Source organism: Phaethon aethereus (genome assembly GCF_964289735.1).
Source record: "Phaethon aethereus genome assembly, chromosome: 3".
NCBI lineage: Eukaryota > Metazoa > Chordata > Aves > Phaethontiformes > Phaethontidae > Phaethon > Phaethon aethereus.
This window is the reverse complement of record NC_138576.1, coordinates 16,751,487-16,774,060: the sequence shown is the minus strand read 5'-3', so window position 1 is coordinate 16,774,060 and position 22,574 is coordinate 16,751,487. Positions and strand designations below refer to the sequence as shown.

The 22,574-nt window shown below is 45.0% G+C and overlaps 1 protein-coding gene across 1 annotated transcript; it reads left to right on the top strand.

Moving 5' to 3' along the window:
- Positions 1-1,562: 1,562 nt before the first annotated feature.
- On the top strand, positions 1,563-21,545 carry ATP6V1C2 (ATPase H+ transporting V1 subunit C2; the record flags this gene model as incomplete). The annotated part of the gene is made up of 12 exons (XM_081997248.1): positions 1,563-1,691; positions 3,245-3,312; positions 8,530-8,615; positions 13,769-13,863; positions 14,537-14,628; positions 16,874-16,972; positions 18,071-18,139; positions 19,057-19,149; positions 19,578-19,671; positions 19,982-20,079; positions 20,490-20,619; positions 21,450-21,545. 12 exons carry the CDS (start codon positions 1,563-1,565, stop codon positions 21,543-21,545), a joined length of 1,149 nt encoding a protein of 382 aa, XP_081853374.1.
- Between the last annotated feature and the right edge of the window lie 1,029 nt (positions 21,546-22,574).

The following is a 22,574-nucleotide window of genomic DNA, read 5'->3' as shown; positions in this document are numbered from 1 at the left end:
CTAAGATCATCAAGTCCGACTGTCAACCTGACACCACCATGCCCACTAAACCATGTCCCAAAGTGCCACATCTACACGTTTTTTGAACGCCTACAGTGGTGGTGACTCCACCACCTCCCTGGGCAGCCTGCTCCAATGCTTGACTGTTGTTTCCTTCAGAGCATGTCTGCTTTAGAAGGGTCTGCAGAACATTACTCCATAGGAGCTACAAAACCCTCCCAATATCTTAAGCAAACTTAAGGCAATGTCAGGCAAACTCAAGACTTCGTACGGACTAAAAGCCATGGCTATGTTCTGCCAAGGAAGAAGCATCACCAGGGGTGGGAGCGTCACTGCCTTGCAGACTCCTGCACCGCTTGCATATGTGTTAAATAAAGTCCCAAAACCAAGAATTTCCTAAAAGCTTCTTTAACTGCAGTCAGTGTTTAACGAAAACAAATGGCCTCTGCATTATTTTTGCGAGTTTGAGAGACAGCAAAAAGATGGAAAGCTGCAAGAGCTCGAGCTGCCCCCGGCCTTTAAGGGCTTGACTCATCAGGTGCAACAACCCTCCCTGCTCCAAGGGGGAGCCTCCACCACCGCGCACCCACTCGCGTCTCTTCGGCGTGGGTACAGCCCCTGCCCTCCGGCCGCCCCACCGAGCGTGTCCGCGCCCGCCCCCGGCGCCGCCGGGCTGGCAGCGGCGAGGCGGCGCGGGGAGGGAGCGGCAGCTCGCGCAGGTAAGGCCGCGGGCAGGGTGCGGGCAGGGCTCCCGCGCCGGCAGCACCCCCCCCCCCCCCAACTCCCCGGGTCGCACGGCATGAGGGGCTCCGGGGAGAGCCTCCGTGGACCCCCGTGGTCTCTGTCGGAGACCTCCGGGTGGTTTCTGCTTCTCGCTGTCGTGCACGGACCTGCTGGGTTAACCCCCGTAGAGGTGTCCCCCGTGGAGGTGTCCCCCATGGATTCTCGTGAATGTCATATGTCCGTTGTTCTGCTGAGATCGTCTCTGTATGCTGCAACTTCCCTTCCTCCAGCTCCATCCTATCCGACGTGGAAAGAAAAACACAAGGGAAAGTAATATTCCATCTTACCAGCAGCACCTTTTGCAGCCTATAGGCTGAGCAGAGGTCTCTCTACGTCTTGTTTTCCACTTTGCCTACAAGTGTCCAAAGATTTGAGAGGCAATATTTATCAAACAGAAATCCTTAATTACGTTTGGATGGTTTAGTGAAGTCCCCGAACTCCTTAATGGAGACTGGACTTGGAGTACACAGCGAATGGAGCGGGCTGGGAGGGACAAGGGGAGGAGGAAGGTTCCTTTCTTCAGTCAGAAACTGGATGAAACAACCTTGAGAAAGGAGGAACGGCTGCACTCTTTCCGTGACATTCTGGAGAAGGTCATGTTCCATTTCAGCCTGAGACACAGGACTGACTCACTCTCCTTGTGTTTCTGAAAAAAAACATTCATCTGTTCTTAACTTTTTCTGTTCCTAGGGAAGAGCCTGTTTTGTACGGTGCTCTTCTAGCCACTTACCTGCTTTGTGTTTCTACAGTGACCAGGAGCGAAGGGAAAATATTAGATCATGTCGGAGTTCTGGCTAATTTCTGCCCCAGGAGATAAAACAAATCTGCAGGCATGGGAGCGAATGAACATGGTGACGTCTAAATCCAACCTGTCCAGCAACAGCAAATTCCATATTCCAGACTTAAAGGTAAACAATGAAAGGGTTTGGGTGTGGGTGATACAGCAGCATTAGCCAGGACTAAAGATTTTTGGGATAAATGTGGGATTTATTTTGGGGGACAATATGCAGAGAGTAGACGATTGCAGTCAGGGACTGAATTGTGCTCAGTCAACTGAAAATTGATCAGAGAGAAAAGAAGTCATTGTTCTTGAAGCTGACCTTCATGTTGGAAGGATATATGTATATGGAGTAAAGATGAGTGAGATGAGTTAAATAACTAATCTATTGCATTCATTTGTACCATTTGCTCCCCGTCATGACAGTCATACAGCATTGCATCTTGGACTGCTAATGCAAAGGAAGCGGCTAAGTATCTAGAGCCATGCCAGTAAGACCCCTGATTGACAAAAGCACATTAGTCCTTGAGAAATGAATGTATACGTATATTCAGCTACATTACCCAGCTTCATATCATCATATAAATAGGAAGAGTATTAATCCATTTTTTTAATATTTTTGCATTATTTAATCCTTATTTTATAAAATCTGCACCTTATTTTTATTTCGCTTGTGGCCATGAAAAATCCAAGTACGCTATGTTAAAGTCAGTGGACCTACCAGAGATGTAGAACTTGGTTCCCTGGGGAGTTGCCATCACCCGTCACTTAACGAAGCTACTCTTAGTACATTCAAGGTCTGTCTTTAATCCAAAAAGATTGTTAACAGTTATAACTTGAGCTATCCCAATTACATAAGGATTTAAGTAAAAAGGGGAGCGTGGCCCATTCCCAAGTAATAACCTGCTGAATTGTCACACAAATGTTTCAGACTGGGAATGTTGCTTTTTGCATGTGCACCTGAGATTGATGTGATTTTTACCATCTATGGGCCTTACCCAGCTGGAGTTGGGGCAAGTCTGCTAATATCAAAGGAAATAAAGCATCTGCAGTATCTGAAGATGCAGCCAGCCCATTAGTATTCTGCTAATGGTTCTATGTAAAATTTGTTTCTTCCCCTTCAGCTTGACCCTTCATAGTGTTGAGCTGGCAACATTGCGAGAAAAGATTCAGCGATATATTGCAATACCATAAGCACAGGATTATGACTGTGACAGAGAGTCATGCAAAAAGCAGATGTTGGTCTTGGAGGAAATGGCTTGGTGAGAGGCTTAGTCTTTGGTAATAGCAAAGAACGCAGACAGAGACCCCCTTTTGAGTAAGTGCTGCTTCCCTTGGTTCTGTCAGTACATCCGATTCATACATATATTATGTGCATTTCTAGTCACTATTTGATCACGTTAAAGACTAGTCTATGCAACTTGATGATACGGGAATGAAAACAGGAAGGAAGACACTGACGTGTAGTCTTGAGACTAAGCATATGTTTTTTCCTTTAATGGAAAAGGGTTTTTATGCCCTAGGTCTCGGGTAAAGGAATTGCTACAATTTTCCACCAAGTAAACAAAATTCTGCCAAACTGTTGAATTCACAAGTGCTAAACACAAGTCTCTGTCCGCAAGCCTCTGCCAACAGAAGCCTTAGACTCGTGCGTCTTTCACCTACTTCTCATCTTTTGCACAGGTGGGGACACTGGATGCTCTTGTTGGTCTGTCAGATGAGTTGGGAAAACTTGATAGCTTTGCTGAAAGGTAAAATAGATCTTATTTACTACCTACAAATGAGAAGGAGACATTGTTTTTATGGGACGATATGTCCTTGTGCTTACCTCGGTCTGACTCAGTTCAGCCCAGACTACAACTAGATTAAAGTGGATAAGCTTTGTTTAACCCTTGTGTTGATTGTCATGGAGTTGTCACAAAGAAAGGACTATTCCTTTAAATTTGGATGAATTAAGTCAGTGATAGTTTTGTCTGCCCAGCAATCTGTTTGAGTGGCAGTGCTAGGGAAACTATTTCTCAAAGGGAAACTTCTAAAAAAGGTTCTTCTTCTTTTTAAAAGAACATCATCCTGCTCCATCCAGAAACTTAAATAAAAGGGCATTTGGAGAATATGAAGCCCACCCTGATCGTATTTTCACAGAATATTTCTCTTGATCCTTCTGCCCCTTTTCAACTAGGTGTAGGAGTTCTAAGGAATACGTTCTCCTGAATGAAGTCCGGAGCTCTTCCTCTCAGATTTTTAAACTTCTTGAAAGCCAGAATATTGACTCACATTGTATCAAACCTACTTATGCAAAGACTCACATGATTTCCTTGCTGATCATTGCCCAGATTGCCTTTTGGGCCAAACTGACCTGTGTGTACAAAGAATAATATAGTACAGCAAGCTGAGGAAATGCCAAGTTGCAAGATACTTTTTGGCACAAAGTAAACTTTGTTGTTGAGGCAATGAAAGTACAAGCTGCTGACTTTTTTTGTTGTTGTTTGGTTTTGTGGGTTTTTTTCTTTCTCTTTGCTTTGGAAGCTTACCTCACATATAGTTGTGGTCTTGGTCATAAAGGCATGTGTTAGTTCTGGGGCTTTTTGCCTTTTTCCCCCAGCCAGGATTGATAAGGATTTGTTTGTCTAAATATGCTTAATACTTTCATAGATTTTGTCTGGCAGTTGCAAACACATACAGAAATACTGATATAAACTGTTTACATCTATGCTAGGTAGTTTGGGTAAAAGTAAGTTTGCTAGAATACATTTCTCTGTAGGATTTTGTTTTTTACTTGTGCTACAGCAGGGCTGTATTAGGATGATTACATTTGATCACTCTGGGTTGTACACGACATTGATCCTCTTAGAATCGTAGAATCATAGAATATCTCGAGTTGGAAGGGACCCATAAGGATCATTGAGTCCAAGTCCCTGCTCCTCAGAGGACTACCTGAAGCTAAACCATATTGCTTTTTCAGGATTTTTAGCAGGACAGAGCGACTTAATTCATCAAGAAAAGTTTTTCCATTGTGACCATGCCAAAAAAACCTGCCCCAAATTCTTTGTAAACATGTTCAGTCCTCTGGTTCATACTGCAGAGATTCTTCATGAAGTGGAAATGGGGGAAAATTTGAGGAGAGACAGTGCCAATACCTTCTATCTCTTCTAACGGAAGGTGTCTCTAGTCAGGGCAGCAGATAGGTAAGCAACTGTGTGATCCAGGCTTGAGGGCTGCCAAAAATCATGCAGAACTGATTTTCAGAAGGGCTTAACTAATTCCCAGCTTTGTGAAGAATTGGGACTTCCGAAAAGCCATCTGTAGGAACCATGTAAGATCACAGAGGGTAATTTTGAGTGAAATGTCAATATGAGCTCCCTAGGCTCACTGTCTCCTTTGGCTACCTTTGTCTTGACAAAGCTCCTTGTTCAAACAGAATGCCACTTTACTCCACTAACTGTCCCTTTAATGGGGACAATTAATGCCAGTAATGACCGTTATCATATGACATGCTATAGGCACCAGGCAAAGGGGTCAGTGAGGCCCTTCCACTGTAAGCTGCTGAGGTAAGGACTTTTCCTATTTGTCTTGTTTGCCTATCCAGCTAGTTAATCAAGAAGGATCAATGAGATTTAGAAATAAGAAAAATGTGTTAAAAAATAAGAAAAATGCATTGGAGTAGGGTAATAGCAGAGAATAATCAACACAACAAGGACATACAAAAGCATTTTACATTAAATAAATGCCCAGGGTTTTGAGTCTAAATTGTGATTCAAGGATTAAAATGCCAAGCACTCACACTTCCTTGAAGTAAATGGCATCCAGAGGGTTACAAGCCTGTTCAAATGACCTGAGCATTCAGTTCCTGCTCTTCTGAAACAGCTACCTGCTGAACTGTTGCTAGATAAACACAACTGCCAGCAAAGCCAGGCAGTGCAAACCTGTCAGCGCTGCCTCCTGCCAGGACAGCAGAGAAGGGGCAAGAGTTTGCAGGATCTATTGTTTCCACATACTTTTATTATTTATTTACATGGGGAGGCAGAGTGTTTTTCCATGTCACCGCATGGTAGCTGCTCTCTCAAGAGTCCCTTCTGGGGACTCTCCCAGGTCCTCGGCTGGCAGAGCATTCTGCAGTGGCCTCAGATTGCAGGACTTCTGCTCCCTGCAGTGTTTTGGAGGCCTAGCTGGTAGCACCATTTAATGCACAGTATCATTGAGTGTTGGACTGTTTTTTAATTTTTTTCTTTTGAAAGTAATGACATTGCAGCAATTTCAGAAACAGCATGTGTGAGTCTTCCAAGCCATAATAACAGGCTGCATGGAGTTACTCTCTATGGGTTTTTATTACTACTTCTCAACGCATTTTAGCTGAAACCTTCTCCTTTTGTAACACATCATTTGAGCATGATATTTGCTCAAAGTGGGATTCATCTCACATAAAGGCAGAGGTTTAAGGGTTGGTTGTGAATGCTGCTCGCTGTTGGATGTCACTATAGTTGATGGGGCTCCCCTGGTGCTCTGATTCCTCTTGCTTGCCTCAGTCATCAGTGGTACACAGGGTGCATGTTCTGTCTTTGCATGGGGAATATATTGGATGAGTGAATCCTGCTTCCATTTCACAGGGTGCAAGGCAAGGCACGGCACAGAGACTAAGCCAGGACTGGAGAACGTTTCTCTGGCGCACTGTGTACATACCTTCTGGCTGTATACTGCCTGCAGGGACAGCGGGGTGTGTGGGCTGGAAGGGAGCAAAGCCTCACCGGGGCAGATAGGACTGTCGGGTGCATGGCAGCACATACCTGTCCCACCGTCTGTACCTAAGGAGAGAGAGCAGCGCTAACTGCTTCCCAGCTATCAGGTTAGCCCCCAGCTGCACTTGACAGTAACAAAAGCAGTTCAGGTCCTTTGGAAAAGCTACTGGGTTATACGCTTTTGTGTTGGCTGCTTTCTCTGTTATGCCCTTAGCTTCCTGCTATATTGTTCTTAGCAGCTGGGCTGGAGTCCTGTCTTGTTCCAAGTTCCTTTGGGCTCTCTGGGCATTGTGAAGGGGCTGCAAAACCAGCTGCGTCTCCAAGCTGGAAACTGCAGAAGTGCTTGGCAAGGCGAGGCTGACAGGGAACCGCTGTGCCCATCCCTGCGCCCTCCCGGCAGCCCGAGCGTGTGCAACACGTACTCCAGCAACGCTCAGCTGGCACCCGGTCCCTAAGTGGCTGCAGCCAGATGGTGGAAAACTGCGGCATCCCTGAGGGAGCTGTGAACTAGAGAGCAGTGGTGTAGTTTCCTCCTACAGGCACCTCCTGCACCTGTCCAGGATCATAAGAAGAATGGTTTGGGTTGGAAGGGAACTTTAAAGATCATCCAGTCTAACCCCCTGCCATGGGCAGGGACACCTTCCACTAGGTTTCTCAAAGCCCCATCCAACCTGGCCTTGAACACTTGCAATGATGGGGCATCCACAACTTCTCTGGGCTGCTTGTTCCAGTGTCTCACCTCTCTCAGCATAAAGCATTTCTTCCTTATATCCAATCTAAATCTACCCTCTTCCAGTCTAAACTGTTGCCCCTTGTCCTGTCACTACAGGCACTGGCAAAAAGTCTCTTTCCATCTTTCTTATAAGCCCCTTTTATATATTGAAAGGCCACACTAAGGTCTTCTCTTTTCCAGGCTGAATGACCCCAAACAGCAGGAATTCTGACTACTGCATTCTTGGCAGCATCAGCAATCTCAGATTTTTCCTCCCTGTCACAGGACTGGAAAACCTTTGCAAAGACTGTGTACTCCAAAGACTGTGACTTTCTTCACAGGAATGGAGATCGAGGGAATCTTTCCTCTATGAATTACTGCTTTTAAATGGCCCATAATTCTGCTTTGCAGCATATCAAAGAACATCCTTTTCTCTGATGCTGTCATGGTATCTGTACCTGCCCTGAAGTCCCTTTCCTGAGCTCTTGAAAGCCACAGGATGTCACAAGACACGTTGTCCAAACTCTGCAGGTGCCCTTTCAGTCTCCAGCTCATCTGCAGCTGTAGTAGTCTCCCCTCTGTAAGGAAAGAAAGTGAGAAGAAGCCTGCCATTATGCTCCACTCCATGTCACCACGCGAAGGATTATGTCCACTTCATGTATCTGCCAATTTCATGACCAGGCAGTTACTTTTTAGCTGTTGCTTCTTTTACGAGGTGTAGTCAACCTGGAATAGTTAGGGAACTGAAGGCCAAATTCTGCAAGTATTTCTGCATACAGAAAGATACTAGAAAAAACGGAAAGGCTCTTGGCCTGTATGAGATAGATATTTGACTAGAGCCAGGAGGATCTACTGCTGGATGATGAATCCATTTTTTAAATAAGCAAAGAATAAGTAACTGCAGAGACAATGTTCTCCAGGAAGGACTCTGTTTAAATCACTGCTCTGAATTGAGCAGGAGGATTTGAATCAAGTACTCCCACACCTTAAGGGAGTGTCTTGTCCACCATGCTAAAGAGAAGAAAGAGTCCTCTGAAGAGGAATAAGGAGGAAATTCTCCCTCTCAAACAAGAGAACTTTCTCATTTTCCCCAGAGTACTTTGTAAGAACCTCATCTCAGCAAGTGCTAAGGGTTTATTTAGCATCCCATGTCACAGATTTTCAGCCCGTGTTAGCCTGTATGTAGCCTCTTGTTCCTCCACCACCTTTAGAGTTTTAAACACAGATTTCTTGCCTTCTGGTTTCTGCTATGAGTATCGTGAGTGTACAGAAGACTGCATCTTGATCTTCTGGAAGTCTAGAGCACTGAGGAGGTGATATTACCTATGGGTTTGTGGAGATGAGTGTATTTAGAAATAAGGCAATATGCCATAGGTTGTTTATCTTAATTTGGACTGAAAATTAACTTGCCTTGCTCCAGAAGTGTTTTGTTTGGGCATCTCCATGTTTATCAGATCATCGTGGCAACTGTTTTATATTAATTTTGTTTCTTCACTAACAAAGATTCTCTTGTTACACTCAAGCATAATAAAGAAAATAGCCCAGTACATAGGAGAAGTTATGGAGGACTCAAAAGATAAAGTCCAGGAAAATCTTCTGGCCAATGGAGGTAGGTGCTGTGAATGTAGTTTTTTTAATGCATTGATGCTGCTTTTGTTTGCTTCAGAATATGAACCTGTGGGGTTGAAACACTCACTCACATATTAGAAAGGACAACCATCAGCAACATTTTTTAAGAACATACCTAGCCTGCTCCCATTTTTCTCAAAGTTAGCAGAAGCTTTATCCAGCACCAGTTTTGCTTTCAGGAGTGTGTTCAGTGTCTAGTACTGAACTAGTTTCTAACACTAGGGTTGGGCAGTGAAGAGGAAAGCAGGAATCATAGAATCACAGAATAGTTTGGGTTGGAAGGGACCTTTAAAGGTCATCTAGTCCAATCCCCCTGCAGTGAGCAGGGACGTCTTCAACTAGAGCAGGTTGCTCAGAGCCCCTGGAATGTCTCCAGGGAAAACATTCTGGAACATGAATACATGAAAACCTCTCTGGGCAACCTGGGCCAGGGTTTCACCACCCACAGTGTGAAAAATTTCGTCCTTAGATCTAGTCAAAATCTGCCCTCTCTTAGTTTAAAACCATTACCCCTTGTCCTATTGCTACAGGCCCTGCTAAAAAGTCTGTCCCCATCTTTCTTAGAAGCCCCCTTGAAGTACTGGAAGGCTGCAAGAAGGTCTCCCTGGAGCCTTCTCTTCTCCAGGCTGAACAACCTCAACTGTCTCATCCTGTCCTCACAGCAGAGCTGTTCCATCCCTCTGATCATTTTTGAGGCCCTCCTCTGGACCCGCTCCAACAGACATCCTTCTCCACTCCTAAAATGACCTAGCACCTTTCTGTGCTCTTTAGGGGCTTTATCACTTACAGGCGGCTAAATCTCATTCTGTATGCCTACATAACACCTGTCAGTGATCTGTTAGTGATTTGCCATCCCTCCTACAGTGCTGGGATAGATCATGTTGTTAACTGTGGATTTTTGACATCACAGGTAGACGTGTGAGGCAACAGCTCCAAAACGTGGAGCTGGGGCTGCACTCAAAAGGTTGTGTCAGGGGCTGACGGGACGTGCACCTCCTACTCCTGTTAGGAGGAAATGCCCTTCAGTAGTGTGCTGCCCTGGCTGGCAGCAGTTGTGTAGCAGAGGAGAGCAGGCAGTGATGGCGGGGGCACTTCTGACATGACAAAGGGCTGTGGGAGCCTACTACCTTACCATATGCTCCCCTGCAGCATCTCTCAGTAGTCAATAGGATGTTTTTATAACCTCCGTGAGATAATTTCCCCCCTTTATTATCTGGTTCAGTACTCAAGGCCCTAAAGAGAGCCTGTGTCAAGGACAAAATTAACATTTAGGATGGCTTCTAGATCTCTGCATATTTTGTTTCAGGGCAAATTGCTCCCCAACTGTCCTGGAAAAGTACAGTGAAGTTGGATGTGTTACACATGCTACTTACAGGCTTGTCAAGTGACGCTGTCAGACAAACTGTCAGACAACTGTCAGACAACTGTCAGACAAATAAACTAACCATGCACATTCCATCACCCTTTGACTGTCTGCAGTGTTGTACTTCAGATCTGTATGAGTGAAGGATGGGGAGGAAGTTCTTTCAGAAATGTCCTTCTTGCATGGAATAAGACTGACATTTGATGAGTGCAATCGCTTGACGAGTACCATAATCCCACTTATTGTGTTTCAGGGCTAAAGGATAAAATGAAATGTCTGAAAAGTATGTTGAGGATTGATGATTGCGGTGATGTTACAAGCATGGATTTGTGTGTATTAGTGCTAGAAACAAGTCTTGGTCTGGTTGTAGAGATACAGTGATCAGGTTACGATGGATTTCTCAAGTAAAAACCTCGTAGCTTGATCACGATATCTCTATGACTTGAGAAACAACAGGTTTCACTTATTTCCTTTGTTTCCTCTTTTTACACCATTTTCCTTTTCTATTAGCTCTGCATGTGTCGTAATAGTAGGATGTGGAATTACTTGTATGTGTTACTCATTCCTGTCCTCTGTTTGGATTTGCTCATACAAACAAATCATGCTACACTAAGACATTAACCTTTCTAAGATTATTGACTGCATCTTAAAAAATTTAGTCAGCTTTAGTATGATGTGAGGACTCCCCTAATACATTCCACTGTCATTCTTCATAAACAGCAGCAACTTTGCAGTACAAATTCTTCCTCCTCCCCTTTCTGGTTAGCAGAAGGTCCTTAAAGTTGAAGACTTGCTTGAGGTCATGAAATCAGAAACAAAATTATAAGATACAATTTCTTGCTACATGGTCCTGTTTCAGACTATTAGACCATCCCAACTCAAGTTTCGTTTTAAGTTACACTATGCAAGTTTTCTGATTTTAGCTCAGTTGTATATAATCCCAACAGCAGTTTGGTCCACGAACTGATGAAGATGGTGGCTGTGTGTCTAACAATTATTTGGTTAGATTTGTGTGAAGAAAAATGCAAAGTGCTAGAAAATGCAGCACTTTTAGTTAAGTGAACACACATGTTGCTTTCCAGTGGGCAACAGTCAGAAGCAGCCATGTGGAGATGTCTGTCTTATAGAGGGAAATACGTGTTTGTGTAATAAGGGGAATTTTAGTATATCACAACAGCAGGAAATGCTTTCTTGCTTATGACAGAATAAAAAATGTGAAATGTAAGTAAAAGCTTTTCTTCAAAGATTCAGACCAAATTCTCTTCCATTTATAGTAATAGTGTACTCAAATGAATTTTAAAGTTTGGTAAGTGGTGGAACAACTCCATTCTTTATAATGAGCTGAAAACAAAGAAAAATGGGAAGTGTAACAATTTTGAGGAATTGTGTTTTGAAGGGAAAGTATTTAACATTGCCTCTTAGACCTGGGTGAGTCAATCAGAGTTACAAGAGATTTAGGCTGTGGGGTTCCGGGGCAGCTGTGAGCATGTTCGGGTAGGTAGGAAGCATCTCTGCTGCATGGGCAGCTATGTGAAGTTTTTTAGAAGTGACTTGACAGGTTCCATAAATGAGGGGTGCCATTCCAGGACCATCAGGGTGCTTGGACAGCTTGGCATTTTAAGCTCAGTTCTGCTAGTGTGTTCACAGCAGTTTGTGCCATCCCCAAGATCAGGCTGCTGAACTAAACCAGTGCTAGAGCACTGCTCAGGAGTGAACTTGGAAAATGGGCTGAGAACTCCTGCGTGTGCTTAACTGCTGAGATTCAGGAAATGCGAGGTTAGAAAGGGCGTGTGTAGGTCTTGGGGAACTGTCCTATCTCCTCAGCTACATGTAGGTCAGAGCCTGCGAATACACCGTTCCTCCGCACAGCCCTGTAATACCATGCTCTTTGCAGGTTTCATTCCCATTGAATTTAGCAAAGCCTAAGCAAGAAAGCTTGGAACAGAAGCTTCAGGACCTCGTGTTGCGTAGCCCGTGCTGAAAATGCTCCAAAAATTTTATTGCTCAAGTATTTTTGGCCTCCCTGCCTTCCCCTCAGAGGCCCTGAGAACCAAGGCCACGCAGGAGCTGTGCGATAGCTCTCCCTGCCTTCTGCAGTTTTGCCCCCTTCCCACACGCTCCCTGTGCAGGAGAATTTGCTGATTCCTGATCAGACCTTAGCAGGAAGGGTTGGATATCTTTGACTTGTGGCTCCTGTCCATTGGATGTGTGGGAGATTTACACAGCTGCGGTTTTAGAAGGAGGGGGAGAACACTGTCCTGCCAGTGCTCTCCGCCTTGGACGGAGTTTACCCTTTGCTAAGAAGCCTGTTTCCTCCTAACATAAGACTTTCCATGCTTTGGAAATCTAATAGGGTAAGCTGACTCTGTTATGGGGTGAGAGAAGCCTGTGGAAAGGATAGTGCTCTCCTGCCAAGCGTATTCGGTATCACACAAAAGACAGGATAGTACCCTCAGCCTGGTACTACGGCAATTACAGAACCTTTCACATTCCTTCTCCTGCATCTCAGTTCGTAAAGTTTTCCCCACACCCTGGAAGCCCAGCCCACAAGAAATTGTACTCAAACCTCACTGTGGGACTGAATTAACTCTCTTCACAAGGTAGTGAAGAACACTGAGCAGCCCCAGCATGCCCCTCCTTTTCCTTGGCACCTTGAGCTTGTCTTGCTCATCTCCCCAGGGCAACTTCCCAGATACTCTCCTGGTCCGGAAGAAAGCCCACCCAGCAGGTGACACTGCCTCTGGCTTGTTTAGGCATTAAGACCCTGCCTTCCTCTAGCCTCCCTAACCTACTTGTTGTGAGTTTATCCTATCCCATAAAGTTGCCCAAAACCACTACGTAGAAGTGTGTTTGACACTCTAAGGACTCTCAGGACTCAGCTTAGGCAAAGAGCTGTCTGATTTCATGAGCTGCTAGAGGAGAATTCGTTACTTGGTACCATAATGTACCAAGTCTTAACGTTTTCTGATGTTAAGGAGCCTTGGTCTTCAGAGTGCAACAGCATGATCCCATTCTAGGAGCCAGGTGTCATATGTGTCATCTCCCCTCAATTCTGGGAAAAAGCCAGGGCTCCCCATGGTCCGAGGGTTCCTTGTTTTGGGGGCTGCACACACACAAGGCCTTGCTGTGAATTTCTGTCACGGGGTGCTGTGACTGGGTTTATCCACTCGGAGAAACACCGCATGGCTTCATGTGAGATGGGGCACTCTGTGTGCAGGCGGTGGGGAATTCCGCATTACACCTGAGCTGGTTTGATTTCTAGTGAGTGAATCACAGAGCAGTGACGTCAGCTACACTCTTAATGTCTTTGATCAAACTCTCAATCACCTGAGTATTACTGCTGGTCCTGGGCACAAAGTACTTTTCTGATAGCTCTTGCTAGGATTAAATTCAGGCATATTGCAGTCATCAAGGGGAAGGTATGTTACATGAAGCTGTTTCTGCTGTGAGGAAGAATGACTGCATGTTGCTGTGTCCTGCTGATACAGCTAATTTTACATGTTCTATGCTGTTAGCTGTAACGCAGAAAATATTTCTGGTTCAACTTCTAAGCTTGCGGTTGTTTAGAAAGGTGATTAGATTGGGCATATGATCTGTGTGGATTTGATCTAGATCAAATTTCTGTGAGGATTCAGAGGTGGGCTTCTGGTTCCCTCCCATCTCTAATGCCAGTCAAAGTTACACCTAGGCTCTAGCTGGGGACTACAACCCAAACTTTCACCTGCCACCTGGTAAGCTGTCTGCTTTAATGCATCTCTTTGCATTTTCAGTTGACCTAATTAGCTACCTGACACGGTTTGAGTGGGACATGGCCAAATATCCCATAAAGCAGCCACTGAAGAGTATATCAGAAGCATTAGCAAAGGTAAATTGTACTCCAGATTTTAAGATGTCAGCATAGGGAAGCATGTCTTTTGGCAGTTTTTGGTCCTTCCTCTCATGGCAGTCAATGAGAGCTTTGCCTTTGGTTTGGGCAGGAACAGGCTCAGAAGGCCACATTCTGTACTGAAGCATTATTATTTTAATTTCTACTGTAATAATAATGATATATATGTTTAAACCTATCCAGTCTGCAAGTATATGGCACTTCATCATATTTACTAGAGTACATTGACATGCTTTCTGCACTTTAATCCCCTTTGTTGTAATATTTTATTGCCATAGTGTTCTCCATTGTCAAGTTCTTTTGTGAAATTGTTGGCCTGACATTAAATCAAACACTTTGCAGGCTGGATGAATTATTTACACTGCCGGTCTGTTCAGGAGGGTGTGATGTGGTGTTCAATGTAGATAACAAATGAAGCCTTGAACTTGCTCCTTAGGTACAGCTGTCGCACACACAGCGACAGCTAACCGAATCCTCCTTTCTGCAGAGGCCTTTGCCACAGGGATGCTCCGGCACTGGCTCCCTCTTGGCTACCATCAGCTGGTTTTAGGAGCGGCTGCCAGCTGAGTCCTTACGCTACAGAGGTAGTGGGAGGGGGGTGAGGACAACACCTCAGGCACCGAGTTGACTCCCTTTTTTTACTTCATTTTAGCAAGTGACTCAAATAGAAACAGACCTAAAGACCCGATCAGCTGCATACAACAACATTAAAGGAAATCTGCAGAGCCTGGAGAAAAAAACTATGTAAGTATATAGCACATGCCTGTTTGCACCTGAACACTGCACGGCTGAACTGAGGATGGTGTGTGCCCACACCCAGTGCTCTGCAGTGGACCGTGTGTGTCTTCTGGTGGGAGCAAATTTTTCTGGCTTTGGGGGCTGCTGGTGGGAACTGGTGCAATCATCGTGTCTCAAAATCAGCTCGGAGAGACTGCAGTTCCTAATAGGATTTTATTGGCAGCATGAGCAGACAGTCTTGGAAAGAGTCAAAACGAAATGCACTGTATTGTTCTGATGAGATTTCAGGGGGTCAGAAATTAGATGAGCTGGGTCAGCTGGTGGATTCCTTTGCACAACAGAGTTCGTTTCCTATGTTCTGAACAGCATTTGCAGAGCTCCCATGGGAAACAGCTCTGTGTTGCTTGTTCCCATACCTCACCAGCATCCCGCTTACATTTTTCTTTTCTTTGTTTCATTCTGTTGGTCCAGGTAATGCTCTGAAAGGGCTTCCCAAATGTCCTCTCTCTTGTCCTCAACAGCTTCATATGGTCTTTACCTATGTCAGTGCTGATAGCTGGACTTTTTTCCAAGGTATCACTGGGGACAATAGTAAATTCCAGTAAGTAGTACATTTAGAGCAACTTAGATGATACTGTGCAAGCCCTTGCCCAACACATGCTCATATGTGCCACTCTTTCATGCTCAGGCCCCTTGCTCTGGGCACAGGACACAGGTCCTTGCCTTCCTGGCACTGCAGCCAAGCTGGCAGCCTGCCTAGAAACCAGCCTTTACCCAAGGAAGATACTCACACGGGCTCAAACCAAACCCCAGGGTGGTTGGAATTTTGTTCTCAATGTGGAGCTAAAATAAGCATGCCTGGCACCAACTCCACTGAACCCAACCAGAAACCACAGAAAAAGTACTTTCAAGTGGTGCTTCAGAATGACTGTCAAAAAAACGCTGCCCTTCATGGAGACGTGCTCAACATGGGGACTGCAATGCCCATGAGGGTCAGCAGAGCCATATCACAGTTACATCTCGCCCTCCTTCTGCTGAGCTCCTGTGTCCATGCCTCACCACCGCCAGCCCACACCACTGGAAGCCTCTGCTTCCAGCTTGGTATAGTCACATTATAGCCATGGTGTTAGACACATTTATTTGTCTCAGGCCACACGCATGTGGATAGTCATGGGCGGGAGGGACAAGGAGGCATTAGGTCCCATTTCCCTTTTCTTGGCACCATTTGTATTCCCAGCCCACTCCTGCAGCATCTCTCCAGCTCCCACATCAGCTTTAAGTACGTGGAGAGAGGCAGAAGCTCTGTGTGAGGAACATGAGCAGTCCCAGGCCTCCAGCAAGGTGATGAGGGAGAAGAACAGAGACCTTGTGGTCCTATCTTCCTCTCACCATCCTGTCCACCTTTAAATGCTGGCATCTCTGGTGTCTACCAGTGCCAGCTAGCTTGGGTTGAACAAACATCTAATAAGATGTTACTGGCCAATTAATTAATGCTTAGACTGGCACAGCGAACCTCAAGCTAAAAACTACTGATTCTTCTTCACTCCTGCCCAGTGGCAGGGAGGGCAGCTGCTCTCTTCCCATACACACCTAGAGCCTACCAGTCATGGCCGGCCAGCCCCAGCCGTCTATGCTTCCTAGGTGTGCAGCACTAGTGGGACTTAAGGGGACCAAGTGGGCTTAGACTGTGAAGAGAGCCCCTCCTGCAGGGCCCACCTGCGCACGAGACTGTCCTTCAGCTGGAGGTGTGCTCGTCCACGGCAGTCCAGGTATGCTAGGGTTGCTTTGATGGCTTAGGTGTGTACTAACATTGCTTACTGTGACTGAAGCGTGGTCACACAGGCAGCTCAGCAGGCAGCCTTGAGAAGGCAGGTGCCTTCTGCAACATGTGGCAATGACTGAGAGAAGGGTGGTAACTTCAGGTGTGCACTTTGCAAGAATCTACACCCTTACTGTAGAAACAGTAACAGCAGAATGGTGTAATTTCACTTAGAGAAAGGGTATAAACTAGCCTAGTGCTAGTCACTAATACTCTGCCATTAGTATTAATTGCTTTTTTATTATTTTTGGTTGCAGTAAAATAACTCAATGGCTATTTTAGAAGTGTAGACGTGTCCTTTAGCCACCTTCTTCCTGGCCTTCTTCTACCCCAGTATACACTATTAGCAGCTATACCAACAGCCCAATACCTCCAGTGAGCTGCTGCTGAGTTCCTGCTAATGTTTTTTTTTCTTTGTCTTCTTCACCGTAGGGGGAATCTGCTGACTCGGACCCTAGCAGACATCGTGCATAAAGAAGACTTTGTTCTGAATTCCGAGTATCTTATCACGCTGCTTGTCGTGGTGCCAAAGTAAGGCAATAGTGGGTGCACACGCGCTCAGTGTGGCATTGAGTTTCAGGCCTAAGCACCGGATCCAGGCGATACTGGGTCAGGTTGGGGCGGCTCATCTGCACCCTGGCGGCGGCACGGCTGGAGCCGTCAGCAAAGAGAAAGAACAGTTTCTGCCAAGGGTGGTGCCAGCACTAAAGAAAGAGACAAAGACTGCTCCGAACTTGGAGCAGGACTGAAACGGGATGTAAATTTTTAACTGCTACGGAGTGGGTTCTCAAACAGCTCCCTGGTAGGAATAGTAGGAGTTAAAAAAAAGAGAAACACAGATTCTCACTGGAGCTTAGCCAGTTTATGAAGGGAATTAGACCTGTCAAACTCACAAAGCCACTGCTGGTCATGTATTTGTAAGTGCCTGCACGTAGGATGGCTGCCATCACCATCAGTTGTGAAGTGACATGAGGTCCTTCTCTCTAGAAGCCTACACAAAACTTTTCCTCCCTGTATAGCCCTGTCCCAGCACACATCCAGTACCATCACTCTTCTGTCTGTGAAAACCATGTCACAAACAACTACTTGATCTAAGTTTGCTGTGTTTATTATCTGCACATTCTTTCAGACTCCCCCTATAAACAGAGTTCTCGCTTTGCAAATTCTTACCGTCCCCTTGGCCCCTTTCTCCCAGTGCTGGCACTTGCCATGCTTGCAGTGTAGCACCAGATCAGCTCTGGGACTGCACGTAGCAGATGTACCTCGCTTACCCATCCATCAGGGGCAGCTCGTGCAGGGGTCCTGGAGGACGGGACACTGTGTGGCAGCCTGGAAAAATGTGCCAAAAGCCATGTTCTTCCCACCGTCAGCTTCCTCCTCTGGGCTTTTCCTCATGCCAAGCCCCAAAGGGAGGATTGAGGGTGCAGTGTTGAGGGAAAGATCTCCCTAGCTGGTGACTAGGAGAGGAAAGGGTAGGAGAGGCTTAATGTATCTTAATCACATAACCCAGAACAAAGAGCTCCAGCCCTTCTACACTAAGTCATTAGCTTAATTAACTGTATTTATCAATACATTTGCTTTCTAATATATAGTATTTATTTACTGTGCTTTTTTGTGTGTTGCTCAAAGGTCAAGCTATGTTCAGTGGCAGAAGACCTATGAATCCCTCTCTGATATGGTAGTGCCTCGCTCCACCAAGTAAGTAAAATTCCAGATTAAGGTCCCTGTATGTTTAAGAGATCCCTGCTATATTTCAGCCCCTCACATTGCTGGATACTGGAAGGAATCACTTGTGTAATGCATGTTAACATAGATTTGCCCAACCTTATTCTGAAATCACAAATGACTCTGTTGAAGGGAAGTGCAGATGAAAGAAAAAAAAATCATCACTGTTTTTTTACAATTGGCTTCTTGTTCCCTTTTCCAGTAAGTAGTTCTTTCTACTTTCAACCATGGCCTTTGCTTTTTGTGTAAAACAATTTGTTACAGCATTCCCGGCATAATTCAGACACATGCAATCACATACAACTTTATGAAAACTACTTTTTACAAAGATCAAATGCTATCTTTGCATCTTTAATTGCTTCCTGCTGTAGAATAGGATAATTCAGTGTACTTTCATTTGCATTAGCCAATGTCGTATTAACTTACCTTTTCACCTGGAGTAAAAAATCCTTCCTAGGAGTTAAATATTCCACTGCTCAGCTCCTGCAGACCATGAGGTCCAAGTCAGGGCAAAAGAGGTGACAGTGCTATTATCTGAAATGGAGGCAGCAGAAAGCCCAGAGAAAGAAGCAAGCTGTTTGCTACTGCCTGTCTCAAAAACACAAGTGCATGGAAAATGGGCGAACATTACCAGGGAACACAGAGAAATCAGGCAGGCAGAATGTTTGTGTGTGTTTGGGTTCAGGAACATAACTCATGGGAGTTTTACATTGGAGATAGTGTAGCTGGTGCTAGTGAAGTCTTTGTTCCCTATTTCAGTCACAGCAGTTCTTGAAAAGCAGGGTGTTGTTCAGTATCACAAATGAAAAAAAGAACTGCAAAAGAGGAAGGTAAAGAAAGCATGAGGGATTTGCCGTGTCAAACCACAGCAGTGAATTTCCCTCCCACAGGATGATTGCTGAGGATGCAGAGGGAGGACTCTTCACCGTGACCCTATTTAGAAAAGTGATGGATGACTTCAAGGCTAAAGCCAGGGAGAACAGGTAAGAAGCACGGATGGCTAGGCAGGGCAGGCTAGCAAACAAGATGATGAGGGTAAGGCGAGGCTTGTTTTGTGTGCAGTACAGCTGAATCCACCACTGGTTTTTAGGACAACGTTACTGTTTGCGCTGCTGCTGGCCCTAAAAGCCACTGAGAAGGCAGGGTGGGAAGGAGCTGTGGCAGCAGATACAGTGATCCTATTTAAGCCCCAATCTACAAATCCTGGAGTTGTCCTTCCTGCTGTCATGCTACTGACAGTAGGAAGCTGGCTTTCTGGGGGTGACTTCAACTCCCACCCTCCACAAACTTTAACTGGTTAAATGGCTAGCAACTTTGAAACATCCAGTACCTGCTTCTCCAGAGGCAAAAGAAATGACTGCGCATATTGCTTCGACTACGACTTGTGAGAGCAAATGTCATTCAATTGTAGGTTCATGGTTCGAGAATTTTATTTTGATGAGAAAGAACTGAAATGTGAAAAGGAAGAGCTGATGAAATTAGCTTCCGATAAGAAACAACAATATGTAAGTAGCACATCAAGTTGATAATGTCACATAATGACAGCCTTTGCTACTGGCATGCCTAAGCACCTCTCACTCAGAAATGGCTTTATGGTTCCAACAGACTCCTCTGAGCTCCATTTAGCCCAGAAAACTGAGGCACAGGATAGGTAACACAATTCGCGCAATGTCACTCCAGTTTCTGATACGCTGGGAGCCACTGACAGGCTGCCTGAGAATTCTCTCAGCAGCCTGTGACGGCTTCCGTGGTGGTAGCTACAGAGCTGCTTCACACAGCGAGGGGATCACAACACTGTTGTGTCTGTCCTCACAGGGCCCGTTGCTGCGCTGGCTGAAAGTGAACTTCAGTGAAGCATTTGTGGCTTGGATTCACGTGAAAGCCTTGCGAGTTTTTGTTGAATCTGTCCTGAGGTAAGTGGGTAAACATGCAGCGCCGGCAGAGATTCCTATTAGAAGTCAAAAAGTACAGGTCTCTTCCTGGGGCAGTTCCTTCATGGGAGGGAACAACCCTTACACACCACACTCCAGAAGCTCACAGGAGACAGTACAGGTGACCACGAAAAAGGTGATGTACAAAGTTGATGAAAAGCAGATCTACGGGGACACTTACAGGGATGTGGAAAACAGAAAGATACTGTTTAGTTGACCTTCAGCTTCAAAAAGAAAATGCTTTCAGGTAAGGAGGCAGCACAAGGCCACTGAGCCCGTGGTCTGCAGTGCACAAGCAGCCAGCGTGCCAGGAGACCGAAGGGGACCAAGGGCAGGAGTGAAAAGCTGTGCCCCTTCCCGGGAGATGATCGTGTCTGTTGATGTGTTTCAAGGTATGGCCTCCCAGTGAATTTCCAAGCAATGCTGCTGCAGCCAAATAGGAAGTCTGTAAAACGCCTGAGAGACATCCTAAACGTGGTCTTCAAACACCTGGATGAAGTTGCAGCAGCAAGTATAATGGAGGTATGTATTTGGACTGCAAGTGTACATGCTGTAGCTTGTCTCAGTTTAGTCAAATGAATACTTTCACAGTCCAAGGGCTAGAGCAAGCGTCTCCTCACATCTTGCAATGCCCTAGTCCCTGGATGCAGCCCTAATCCCTGGTGGTTAGACTGGATCAGGTAAACTAGGTAGATTAGCAGGTAGGCTCAGATTATTATGGAGATGGTTTAAGAGATGGCTTACATTTTCTGTTGAAGCAGCTGATGTTTACAGCTACCGGACTGAAATAGGCCTGCTCCATTATGTCAGTTCCTCTAGGTAAAAAGCTTCAAGTTTTCTGTAAACATTCAGATCAACATAAGCAAGAAAAACGAATTCAGAACTAAATGTTAGGACTATGACACCTCCATCCCCTGTAAAAGGCTGTCGTTGACTAAATACCTCAATCTAGGACTTCAGCGAACAGCAGTATTTGCTTTCTCCCTCCCCGTATCTTGACTGCACAAACCATTTAGGATAAGCCAGTAGGTGTTAAAACAGCCTAAAACCAGCAAGCATAAGATTCCAAGTGCATGGAGGGAGCAGCTGCTCTAGAGCTGAAGCACACAAAAATGCTACAACACATGTTCATAAAGTTGCAACCACGCATGAATTCTCAATACTAGCTGCATTAGGCAGCCTGAGAACACCAAGCAAACACCAGATTCTCAGTGGTGAATTCCCAATCTTAAGCACAGTAAATACAAAACTCCATTCCACCTGTGGAAGAGGAGCACAAAAGCAATCCACTGTAGCTCAGAACTGCACAAGTTTGTTTAGTGGTACTAAAGTCGTATCATTTCCTTTTGCAGCCTGGCATGGACATCCCTGGTTTACAACTGAGTAATCAAGAATATTACCCTTACGTCTATTTCAAGATTGACCTCAGTCTTCTTGACTGCAGTTAAAACACTGCTCAAGCTTTACCCATTCATTTTCAAGACCCTAATGTTACAGTAAAACCATCTTTAGCTGCTGAAAGCAAAATTAAAATGCAGGTGCTCTAGCAGGATAATTGCATAAGATCTTCCTACTACTTGCAGTAATTTTTACAGTGACTTCAATATAATCTCTCTTGTTCATAGTTTTACAAAAACATGTTTCAGAGGCAGGAGGTTCTATGGTAGTATTTATTTTTTTTGTAAATTACAAAGATGGAATATCTATTGGACTTGAAATAAAACAACTGAAAACGTATGGTCGCTAATGGAGCTACTAGGTGTGTACAGTCCTGTTTTTCTAACAAAGCAAACAAAAAAAACAGAACAGAAAGAAAGTATCAGAGCAAAACCCAAAGTGTTTTGTGTTTTTTTCTTTTAATTTAAGAAAAGCCTTCTTTTCCTAAGAAATTGCTGTGGAATTTAGTGTAGCATGACTTCTAGTCCCAAGTACTTATCAAGACGTTTCAGTTAGCACAGCTCCATTAGATCTCATGTGCTAGGATGACAGAGTTGGAGCCCATTTCCTGCCCCAAATCAGCAGTCACATTACTGCCGGCTACCGGTGGTTCTCACACTGCCTTTCACAGGGTCGAGGTATGGGCGATCTCTTACAGACACTCGATGACAAATACCATATTAAGTTATCTCCTTGAAAGGAGGGGAAACTTTTTCAGTTCTTTCATCCTTACTTATAAACAAGCTGACTACGTCTATGACCACACCTATATACAAGACATGTAGATCAACAAAATAAAATAGTATTTTTTATTAAAAAAGCAGCAGTAGCCATCCCGATTCCCAGTCCTGATTCCCCTTCCAAGGAAATAGCAATTTCAAATCAAAACAATGCCAGATGGGAAGTGAGGAAATATTATCCCATTTGCTGCAGACAGCACCATGGTGTTTTTCTGTTAGCACCTGCATATCCTCCTGGGGATTAGCTTCACTGCTAATCCTGGGGAAAAGACCAACTGCTCCCAGTGTCTCCCATTGCAG